The 12500-nt window shown below is 37.6% G+C and overlaps 1 protein-coding gene across 3 annotated transcripts in view; it reads left to right on the top strand.

The window, feature by feature from the left end:
• Window positions 1–12500, top strand: part of LOC136843323 (chymotrypsin-like protease CTRL-1) — a 451535-nt gene that overhangs the window by 401820 nt on the left and 37215 nt on the right. For all 3 annotated transcript variants that reach the window (XM_067111598.1, XM_067111597.1, XM_067111599.1), the window contains exons 2-4: window positions 3978–4109; window positions 4953–5130; window positions 5666–5763. In XM_067111598.1, the coding sequence (XP_066967699.1) occupies window positions 3979–4109; window positions 4953–5130; window positions 5666–5763 (407 nt within the window). In that variant the 5' untranslated portion in view covers window position 3978. The remainder of the gene's footprint in view (window positions 1–3977; window positions 4110–4952; window positions 5131–5665; window positions 5764–12500) is intronic.

The raw sequence follows: 12500 nt of genomic DNA, 5'->3' as shown, positions 1-12500 counted from the left end.
CATACATACTTTTTACACTAAATCAAGCAAAACATCTTAATATAATCTGCTTAACCATAGTAAAAGCAGGTATAGTTATATCATTATTTATGCAAATGTACTTGCATAGTTATCAGTGTGCTGTACTTGAAAAGTACGTAAATTGCTTGATTTTTCAAGTACTTTTGGTCCAAGTACGAGTACAAATTCATAGATTTTTAAAATCTGAAGTACAAGTAAAGTACAATTACTCAAAGCTTTGTATTTAAGTACAAGTACAAGTACTTGTACTTGGACCTAAGCTTGGTATATATATATATATATATATATATATATATATATATATATATATATATATATATATATATATATATATATATATATATGTGTGTGTGTGTGTGTGTATGTATGTATATGTGTGTGTGTGTATTTGAAATCAAGATATAGGCAGAAGTGAGATGGTTCCTGGTCCAGAGAGTTAAGTGTTATGACCCAACAATTAAAGGATAATTTTGGAGTTAGAAGTTTAACTGAATTCTTGAAAAGAAAAAAGATACATCCATAGGAATATTTTACTAATCTGATCATAATTTAACATCCAGTTAATGTCAGAATGTTAACCAAGAATTTTCATGGTTTCAGCTTTAAAACGAAATTTGAATTTTTTTCCGATGTGAATGACAGTATATGCCTAGATGAGTGTGAAAGTTTCATGAAAACACGCTTTGTGAAGGTTTCATGAAAATACTTTTTGTGAAGGTTTCATGAAAATACTCTCTGTGAAGGTTTCGTGAAAATACTCTTTGTGAAGGTTTCACGAAAATACTCTTTGCGAAGGTTTCATGAAAATACACTTTGTGAAGGTTTCATGAAAGTACTGTTTGTGAAGGTTTCATGAAAACTGGACAGTTTGGGGAGGCTACATGAACACAGCACAGTCTGTGAAGTCCCCATAACAAAGGTGTTGCCTGCAAAGATTCATGGAAACTTTAGTTTAGTGAAGGTTTTGTGAAAACAGCGCAGTCTGCCCTTTGTGCAGCGTTACTGACCCGGTCTAGTTAGAGAAGCTTGAGAGACAACAGTGATTGTCTTTTTTCTCCTTTAATTCTCATTTCATCTGCATTTCATTTTATCGTTGACTTCGTTTATTGGATAAGTTTCTTCTTCATCCGGTTATTATTTTTTTTCACGGCTCAAGAATGAGTCAGTACGTCATTTGGTTTTTGAAGGTAATTCGATTTCTTCCCGAGTAATGTTATTTTTATAATCATAATTAGCGTGTCAGCACCTCCGAAAATGACGGCAAGTCTCGTCCCTAGTGACATTACGTACCATCCAAAATCTCGGACCCAGATATCTTCATTCTCCACGATTACCCAATGGCCAGTGGTGAGAGAGGTTGACCTCGGGCTGGACAAAGGCAAATCTAGCGTGGATTATGTTTTAGAAAGACTAGCTGTGTTAATATGGATACACATGGTTTATGGGATGTGTACATTCTATTATTTTCGATTTTTATACGGAAATCCATGTAAATCGTACCTTTAATGACGTAAGTATTTATATATTGTATATTCGAAGTTTTCGTCAGATGTCGATGCTTGAGAAGATTAGTCATTGCATATCCAATGGACGTCTTCAGCCAGTTACTTTTTTTTTTTTTAGCAATGTCGCTACGTAGCATGGGCACATAACGCCAGTGAAGTGGACTGCCTTCGCTTTCCAATATCTCATGTTTTAACATTTTTTCCACATATTTTTGGGGACTTTTGCTATTAATGAAAGAGACCCCAGTGCAGTCGATCAAGTTTTAGGAGTTAGTGTTTTTTTCCTGTTTTGTTAATAAGACATATATCATTTGGCAAAGAATAGTCAAAACCGCATCACTAAATGCTCTGATTCAGTGTTTGAATGCTGTTAAAATTATTTATTGTTATTTTTTGGGACATTTGGTGTAAATGAAAGATAGCCCAGGAAACACAAATGCAGTGGATCAAGTTTTAGGAATTAATGTTTTTATTTTCCTCTTTTGTTTAAATGACAAAGGATTATCCAAAAAGACATCCTTAAATATTCTGATTCAGTGTTTGGACATAGATACTCTTATGGAAGAAAGTATTACTTTGCAGTCACATAGGCACAAGTTGTCTCATCGTAGTACGGTTGGAGATTTAGCCGTGTATCGGTATTGTCTTCTACGAGTTTGCACTGTTATTTGTTGCTGCAGTAAATTTTGTCCCGAAGGCACTGCTGTTATTTAGGGCAACGGCGTTTTCTCTCAATGGCTGTTTCTATGTGCTTATTTTGCCTCATAGATTCGTATTTTGCAGAGCCAAGTCAGGGAAAATGTCTCTGGTCAGCTTTTATACGACTTCTTTATTGGGTGATTTTGGACCAGCAAGAGCCATTGATTATACCGCAATATCCTACCATAGATGTTTCTCTCTCTCTCTCTCTCTCTCTCTCTCTCTCTCTCTCTCTCTCTCTCTCTCTCTCTCTCTCTCTCCTTCTCCTTGTCTGCCACAACAGAAAAAGAAAATTGTTCATAATTTTTGCAATGGATTCTTTAATTGTTAACTTTTACTAAGGTAGTTGTTGTAGCTTGAAATAATTCTAGTTTTTTGTAACTAAATATTTATTATATTACGTTGACTGTTGACAAAGCTAACTTATCTCGTATCCCCCGCATGTAAGAATTTCGAAACTTATTTTTATTTGAACTGTAAATTTATTTTGAACTTTTAAAGTCAGAAACTTTTTTTTTTATTTGGACTGTAAATTTATTTTGAACTTTTAAAGTCAGAAACTTTTTTTTTTATTTGAACTGTAAATTTATTTTGAACTTTTAAAGTCAGAAACTTTTTTTTATTTGAACTGTAAATTTATTTTGAACTTTTAAAGTCAGAAGCTGCTTTGGGTAATTCTAGGCTATATATGGAAACTTCGTATTCTTTTTTCTGTTGTTATGTGAAGACCTTAGCACTAGCATCCGAGCGATGATAACCCAGAAACTTCGTGGCCCAGATTAAAAATAGAGATTAAGAAATAAGAAAATTTGTGATTTTACATAAGCTCAAGAATCCTAACATTCATTTGAGCCTGAGCCCAATGATGGTATTTTGTTGGAAGTTTTACAGGGAAGAGAATATTTGAGATTTAAGGTTTTTTTTTCTGACCCTCAGATTTTTTTACGCTCTCATCAATTCCCAACATAACATTGTTCGAAAACGTAGAATATGATGGGAGATTGCTGTTTTTAGTTTTCTTTTGTAGTTTTGGTTTTTAGTTTTCTGAAAAGAGAACTATTGTGCCGGCTTTGTTTGTCCGTCTGCACTTTTATCTGTCTGCACTTTTTCCATCCGCACTTTTTCTGTCCGCCCTCAGATCTTAAAAACTTCTGAAGCTAGAAGGCTGCAAATTGGTATGTAGATCACCCACCCTCCAATCATCCAACATACCAAATTGCAGCCCTCTAGCCTCAGTAGTTTTTAGTTTATTTAAGGTTAAAGTTAGCCATAATCGTGCGTCTGGCAACGATATAGGCCAGGCCACCACCGGGCCGTAGTTAAAGTTTCATGGGCCGCGGCTCATACAGCATTATACCGAGACCACTGAAAGATAGATCTATATTCGTTGGCCTTGATTATACGATGTACAGAAAACTCGATTGCGTCGAAGAAACTTCGGCGCATTTGTTACTTGTTTTTTATATTGCCTACTTTAATCCTGGGTACTCTTTTGTAGCCTACATGTGGCCACTATTCATTGACTCATATGCTTGTGTAGATATATTTATTTATTATTATTTCTTCATAAGTCTGACACAGAAGTTCTTAGCTGTTCAGTGTGGAAGTTACGCAGCAATGGTAATCGAAACAGCGTGATGATAATAATAATAATGATAATAATAATAATAATTCCTTAAATTCTGTGAACATGAGAGCGAAACACACTAATTAAGTATTGAAATGCACTAAGTATTTGTGTCTTGATTTCAGGATGATGAGAGCGTGGCTGCAAATAGCAACGTTATTAGCGGGAATGTTGGCAGCAGTGTCGGCTCGGGCGCAGAGCGAACTGGAAAACGAGTTCGGATGTCATTGTATGGAGTACTGGACGTGTATCACCAGGTAATTAGAAGCCTCGTATTGCTTGATAATGGTTATTCCTTATGGTATATTAGTAAAATCCCCACCCCCCTATTTTTTCCTTCTACAGTTAGTAATTCTCTCTCTCTCACTCTCTCTCTCTCTCTCTCTCTCTCTCTCTCTCTCTCTCTCTCTCTCTCCAAGAATTAGTTATTCTTTTTATCACACAAGAACCTGGGGAAATTTTTGTTTATATTATCATACAAGAACGTGAGGAAAATTTTTTATATTCTTTTATCGTCCAGGAACTTGGGGAAAATTTCATCTTATTAATCGCGGTGGTCAAGATTTCAATCTCTAGAAATGGTTGTTGTGCAAAATTATTTAAAACGCAACAAACATCAGCTGAAATTAACAAGTAATGTGAAAATATTTCATGAATTATGTTTCAGTTATTTATGTATATGTAGTATGCTTCTTCAGTTTTTGTGTGTCCTACAATTGCACATCTGAAACTCCTATTTCCTTCTGAGTTGATTTAGGCTGTATGAAAAAAAATCGTTGATTTCCCGACTTCAGTTAATTTAATCAATTATGGTATTTGGGCTTATTTTCTCTCGTATACAGTTTCTATTCAGGTCAATGGCATCATTTGCAGAGACTCACTTTTCATTTAGAATTTGAATCAGTCTATATTTCCTCTTTTTCTCATCAAGTAAACCTCCCAGGAATAAATATTGATCATTCAGTTTTGCTTTCATTTATTTCTTATAGTCGACCGACGGTTTCCTCGCCTATCGGAGGCGTCTTCAGGACTAAATTACGAATTGACATAAACAGCTTTTATTTATTTTTTTATTTATTTATGTGTATGTATATTCACAGAGGAGGCCAGCCCTACAGTTACTGCGGCCTGAGTGCCTCCAGCGTGTGTTGCTTCGTTCCTCTTAATGCCAAACCCGTTGGCATTCTTCCTGTTACCCGGAGGAACAAGTCCTGTGGTACAAAGGGCGCCGAGGGAAGGAAAGAAGGGCAGGCCGAGATGTCGGAGTGGCCTTGGCATGTGAGTATAATCAAGGCCATCTAGAGACGGCCTTGGTATACTCAAGGCCGCTATATATCTTCAGTGGTAGTGTCATTTCAAACATAACCAGCATTTTTTTTTTTTTTTTACAATTTTCCCCTTGATATATCATTACTGTTTTTTTTTCAAGTTTTGCGTCTTTGTATGTTCCCCATACCCTTTTATATATATATATATATATATATATATATATATATATATATATATATATATATATATATATATACATATATATATGTGTGTGTGTGTCTGTGTGCCTATGTCAACTGTGCCTAATTCCTCCACGGCTTGAGAAGATAAACGGTTGAACGAGGTATATGGGCATATAAAGCCGTTCTCTTTGTTTCCTACTCTGGTTGAACAGTGAAATATTGTTGGAAACTTAAATACGGAATAGAACGATCCATTTTGGATTGATTGTCCTTACTAATGCTTCTGTGTGTGACATAGGACATTGTTCCAGCATTTCCTCTTTAACTTCCGTTATTAACTATTATTTATTACTGTTTTCCAGGCGGCGATTTTGGAACAACCCCAAGACCTGTATGTGTGTGGAGCATCTTTACTAGACGAAGCCTGGCTCTTGACTGCTGCCCATTGCGTTGATGACTAGTAAGTGGCTAAACTTTCGTTATTATCTCTCTCTCTCTCTCTCTCTCTCTCTCTCTCTCTCTCTCTCTCTCTCTCTCTGGTTTTGTATTTTGTCCATTTGTTTATGCTCACGTGAATGTGTACAAATTACTTATTTTATTCTTTCTAGTCTTCGAAAGTATAAAGACAATGTTGGCACTGTTTATGTGATTGCGAGGTTTCTGTAGAATGGTATGACAACAGCTATGGACATCCTGTAATATCTATAAAATTCAGGCATTTTACCTATTCCTCTTTTGTCTCATTTCTTTTTCTGAAAACTTTGACCAATTTCTGCTGTCTTTTCTCCGACTTCATGCACCATTCAGTCCATAAATATATTTATTCATCAACCATGGAAGCAACCCACCCTTGCCTCATGTCCATTTTTACACCAAACCAGTCAATCTCACGTCTTCAAATTTCTAACACAAGTCTTGCGCCTCTCATGAAGACTTTTGTCTATACCATGTAACCTCAGCCCCTGGGAGATTGTACCTCTATTAATTTATCATAAGCCTTTTTAGCTAAGACCATTTATGGAATGTACAAGCTAAGACCATTTATGGAATGTACAGCTTTTTCATATTGCTCTCAAAGTTCTAATGTAACTATCATAACAGACACATCGTTTTTCTTGTTTGAACGAACTCTGTTTCTCTCCTAACAATCATCTTATCCTATGGCCCACTGTCTAAGTCAGACCGTATGCCATACAACCTGTAAACTAAGTAACATTATGGTTTAGTAATTCTACTGTAAGTCTTTTGTATCAGCTTTGCCTTTGGAACCTTTCCTTCATTTATGTATACCGTATTCATCCTGGTCACGCACTCAGTCGTGTTTCACCACCGTACCACAATACCTCACTAGCAATACCTTCAACCCGGAGGTTTTTTAATTCTTCAACCTTTTAAATACCTTCCTTACATCCTCAAGTGTCACTTTCATAAGCATTCTGAAACTTACATTAACCGGTTCCGTTTCTGCGCCATTCAGTTCTGGCTCTTTTCTATCTGTCAAAACAGTCATGCCATCGACACAGCACTGCATTCTCTTGAGACATCATCTCTCCATTTGCATCTTTTATTTCGAGAACGATTTGCACACTTGACCGGTCTGCATTTACTTTCGTGTAGATTCGTATATTCTGCGTAAAATACTGAAGTCCTTTTTTTAAAACTTTACTTCTGTATTTATGGTACTTGATTTATTTTTCCCTTCTTTGACGTATTTGGTGAAAAATCTATGTCTATTTTTCCCTTCTTTGACGTATTTGGTGAAAAATCTATGTCTGGCTTTGAATATTCAATACTAAGACTTTTATCTTGAAAGGAATTTTTAATTCTAGACTCCATCGAGGAGGAGTCGGTCGTCTCTCTCTCTCTCTCTCTCTCTCTCTCTCTCTCTCTCTCTCTCTCTCTCTCTCTCTCTCTGCAAACTAGGTCTCTTCAGTAATCTGTTTCCGCTTACTCGTGAGGTATTTACATTAGTTCTTGTCCGGAGCAAACAAAGTACAGACCATTATGCTGAGAGCACCCACATTTTGCCTCATGTTTATCTTGCTCTGTTTTACAAGTAAAGGATTTATAGAATGCAGAGGCAAATTTATTTGGTTGCCCAAGGTTTAGTGTGGGATCGTATCAGTGCCATGTTCTTTGTTTGACAGTCGTGCAGAAAATCGAAGCAAATTAGAATGAATAATTTAAAGCACAAGTTTTCCAGGCAAAAGCATTAATTCCCTTTATCATAATAACAGATGGCAGTGCAATTTCTACCTACTGTTTAGGTTGCTTCTTGTCGCCTCCAACCTGAGAACGGTATAGACATGAACATTTCAGGTCACCTGTTTTTTCCCCCTTTTTACTAGCAGTCAGCATCAGTACTTCTTCTCCATAAAGGAGTTTGGCTCAACAATCCTTTTCTAATATCCCAGGTAACTATACCTTTGACAATTCATCTTCCAAGCCATTTGCTATGATCCTGCTGCCTTCCTTCCTTCACGACTTCTTTTACTTCCCGCATCCTACAAAAATCCATTACGTATAATCCCAGGTTCCTTGAAGAATCAACCACTTTCATCACCTTCCACCACTCCTACAAACGTACACATCTCAGTCTTCATCAATAACCTTCATCACTTTACTCTTGCTTTGAGCAAATATTTTCAAACTTTTTCACTGTCCTCATTGTTTGCAGCTTCTCTCCACTGTCGCCAACTAACACTGAAACATGCTTGTACACTTCCTAATACTGCTCATCACTACATCTATCAAGATGTGAAATACCCAGGGCCACAAGACGCTTTTGTTGAAGATCACCGTTTACTCCAAGCCATTCACTCTCCAGCCTGTGTATTCGCAAGATGCTTTTGTTTAAGATCACCTTTTACTCCAAACCATTCACTCTCCAGCCTGTGTATTCGCAAGACGCTTTTGTTTAAGATCACCTTTTACTCCAAACCATTCACTCTCCAGCCTGTGTATTCGCAAGACGCTTTTGTTTAAGATCACCTTTTACTCCAAACCATTCACTCTCCAGCCTGTGTATTCGCAAGACGCTTTTGTTTAAGATCACCTTTTACTCCAAACCATTCACTCTCCAGCCTGTGTATTCGCAAGGCGCTCTTTTGTTTAAGATCACCTTTACTCCAAACCATTCACTCTCCAGCCTGTGTATTCGCAAGACGCTTTTGTTTAAGATCACCTTTTACTCCAACCCATTCACTCTCCAGCCTGTGTATTCGCAAGACGCTTTTGTTTAAGATCACCTTTTACTCCAAACCATTCACTCTCCAGCCTGTGTATTCGCAAGACGCTTTTGTTTAAGATCACCTTTTACTCCAAACCATTCACTCTCCAGCCTGTGTATTCGCAAGACGCTTTTGTTTAAGATCACCTTTTACTCCAAACCATTCACTCTCCAGCCTGTGTATTCGCAAGACGCTTTTGTTTAAGATCACCTTTTAATCCAAACCATTCACTCTCCAGCCTGTGTATTCGCAAGACGCTTTTGTTTAAGATCACCTTTTACTCCAAACCATTCACTCTCCAGCCTGTGTATTCGCAAGACGCTTTTGTTTAAGATCACCTTTTACTCCAAACCATTCACTCTCCAGCCTGTGTATTCGCAAGACGCTTTTGTTTAAGATCACCTTTTACTCCAAACCATTCACTCTCCAGCCTGTGTATTCGCAAGACGCTTTTGTTTAAGATCACCTTTTACTCCAAACCATTCACTCTCCAGCCTGTGTATTCGCAAGACGCTTTTGTTTAAGATCACCTTTTACTCCAAACCATTCACTCTCCAGCCTGTGTATTCGCAAGACGCTTTTGTTTAAGATCACCTTTTACTCCAAACCATTCACTCTCCAGCCTGTGTATTCGCAAGACGCTTTTGTTTAAGATCACCTTTTACTCCAAACCATTCACTCTCCAGCCTGTGTATTCACAAGACGCTTTTGTTTAAGATCACCTTTTACTCCAAACCATTTACTCTCCAGCCTGTGTATTCGCAAGACGATTCACTCTCCAGCCTGTGTATTTGCAAGGCACTTTTGTTTAAGATCACCATTACTCCAAACCATTCACTCTCCAACCTTTGTATTCGAAGAAACCTTACTGTCATCACAAAAACTTGCATTTGTTTTCAAAATCTTGACTTCTATACAGTACAGTCTCAACCTTCTTCACACACATACAACTCTATTGATGCTTTCTTTAGATCTGTGGTCAGCGTGTCCAGTTTTTTCCTTTATTTACGAATTCGTCACACAGCTCTTCCATAACAAATATTGATCGATGCACCGCTTTCTTGTCTTAACTTGCACTGCTCTTTCCTTATTGGTAATTTAATATTCCGTCTAATTTTTTCAATAAAAACAAAATCATAGACCGTTTCAGGGTACTAGATTTGTTATAACCTTATGATTTTTAAAGTCGCCTTTAGTAACTCTCCTCTCTTTTTCAGTTTATTCCACCCTTTCAAAGTTATTCGCCTTTGTTTCCTTATATTTTATACATAACTGCACACACACATTTTATATATATATATATATATATATATATATATATATATATATATATATATATATATATATATATATATATATATATATATTAATATGTTGAAGTTCTCACAAGTCCATTAATTAACGCTTTAATGCTGAAACTCCATTCCCTATTGACAATTTTTTCCTTTTACATTCGAAATGATTCTCCCCACCCAGTAACATAACGCGAATCCCAATTCTTCATTCAGCGTTTAGACCATTTTCTCGCATCCCATAAAGAACACCCATAAGGTTGACTGACAGCATAATTAAGACCGATAATTAGTTGTCCCTCTCCCCACAGGTGGAAGGAGACAATATTTGTGCGGCGTGGCGTCGATGCATTTGTTATAGCTGCCTTCTGGGCATCACACGGCGCGATTTTTTTATTTAATGTGATGGAGATCAGTGGTCTGTTCTCGCGACGAACCCCGTTTTCTTTAATTTAAAGAGCATAGACCCTTTTTCTTTCTAACCGCGAGACCGTTGGTAATTATATGTCTATTAATAATATGCGCTTGCTCTTGCCCTTTCATTCTCTTTCTCTCTCTGGCTCACAGTCTGGTTCACTGAACTCGCTGCTTACTTTTTCATGCCTCCCCCCCCCCAAAGCATACTAATTGACGGGATAGTATTTTGAGCATTCCTTACGTCCGCCAAGGATGGTATATCATCGTTTGTTGCCTGTTTATGATAAGGATTGCCAAAAGTTATATGCAGATTTTTTTAAATTTCATCGTAGGTGGACCTAATGACTAGCAGCAAATGTACTTTGGGAAAGATAGAGATATAACTTTTGGGTAGAAGGTCCCTTCTTTCAGTACTTCCTTTTAAATGGTTGACGATGTTAGTCTTTAAAAACCGAAACCTTGAGCAGCACAAGCCTCATCTAGTGATTGTTTCACAAGGGAGGTCTGATAAGAGCTTTTCTCCTGTTAACTCGGGAAATTTCTTCTGGTTCTCGACGAATAACCATTTCTGGTCGATAAGTGTGCTTCCACAGAGGTCTGACGTTGACGATCTATGAACTTTTTCCTGATGTTAATTTTATTATTCAAGATGTGCTTAAGTTTGTATAGAGGTTGAGACGATGGACTGGGAGGGGAAAATGAAACCGTGAAAACCTTCTCAGGGAACGTTATATTTCCTGGCATTTATCTGTTAAGAAAGATGCTCGTCAAACTGTTGACATTCCTGCCATGAGAAATCACATCACGCAGCTTCCCCTACCTATTTAGAAGAGAGAGAGAGAGAGAGAGAGAGAGAGAGAGAGAGAGAGAGAGAGAGAGAGAGCGGTGTGAACGAGGAGAGGGAGAGAGAGAGAAAACGATGTTGTGAGAGCCTAAACTGAAGACTTGACGGGTCTTGTTATTTACATTTTAATAAAACTTCTACCTGCGAGTTTCGCAACATTTGAGTTTCCAAGGATACTCTTCAAAGTTTTCTTTTCTCTTGCTCAAATTGTGAGGCAAATATAGCCGTTGTGCGTATGTGTATTTTTCCATTCCTTCTGTATGCCGTACTTCTCCCACGCATCTCTATCCAAGGATGAAATGCCTCCAGGAGAGCCAGTCTGCTTATTGAGGAAAAAAGTATATCCTAGTTTAACCAGACCACTGAGCTGATTATCAGCTCTCCTAGGGCTGGCCCGAACGATTAGACTTATTTTTACGTGGCTAAGAACCAATTGGTGACCAGAAATAAATTCCTCTAATTCCTCATTAGCCGGCCGGAGAAACGAACTCGGGCCTAGCGAGTGCTAGCCGACAACTCTACCGACTCGCCCAAAGAGGAACTAAGGAGAGGATTTTTAAGTTCGTAACAAGGGAAAGAAAATAGTTTTTTTTTTTTTTCGAAGTTCCTAAGGACAAAATTTTAATCCCCTAAATTTTCTCCGAGGTTTTTCAGTCGGTAAAAATTGTTTTTCATGATATTTTTGCTGTCTCTCTTCATTAATAACGGAGGCGGCAGAGAAAGAGGAGATTTTCCTTCCCTCACTCCGTCAAAAACACTTTCATTTTTTTTAACGGGAATTATTTCAAGAGCGAAAAATGATCAGGTCTGAAATCCTAATATTTTATTTTTATGTGTTGCGGTGGTTTTCATGATAGCAGTGCAACTTTTTAGAAGTAATTAAAATTGTGGGCATTTTGAGTAGGCGGGTCGTTTTTTGTACTTCTTGGATGTGGTCAAAAAGCTATACTGAGAATGACAGTTTTAAATCACATCAATCTTGAAAAAGGAAAAGGTGCACTGGAGATCAAAGTTAGTTAAACGCTGTATAAAAAAAAAAATAAAACAAGGTCCCGTGTTGACTGTTATAGTAATGGAGGAACATTACCAAGAAGTGCAGAAAGAGCGACGTCTGGGAGTTGCTATATGCACATGACAAGGTACTAACAGCTGAATCAGAGGGAAATGTCAGAGAGATATTTAAAAAGATGGAAGACTGGGATGAAGAGAAGAAGGCTGATGAACCAGTGCAAGCGAAACCAAGGAAAAAGCACACTTAATAAAAAGACCGAGTGGATGCTGGCGGACGTGTGTAGTAGGGGGTGCATTCCTTACTATGCAGCGAATGTAACCGATGGCATCAAAGAGATTCCCACTACTGTGAGATTTAAGTGGCGTCAGGGATTTTCGACGCCCGAGAAAGAGAGGAACAAGG

Source organism: Macrobrachium rosenbergii, chromosome 11, assembly GCF_040412425.1.
Source record: "Macrobrachium rosenbergii isolate ZJJX-2024 chromosome 11, ASM4041242v1, whole genome shotgun sequence".
Taxonomy (NCBI): Eukaryota; Metazoa; Arthropoda; class Malacostraca; order Decapoda; family Palaemonidae; genus Macrobrachium; species Macrobrachium rosenbergii.
Note: the sequence above shows the minus strand (reverse complement) of the source record. Positions and strands in the feature narration are given on the sequence as shown.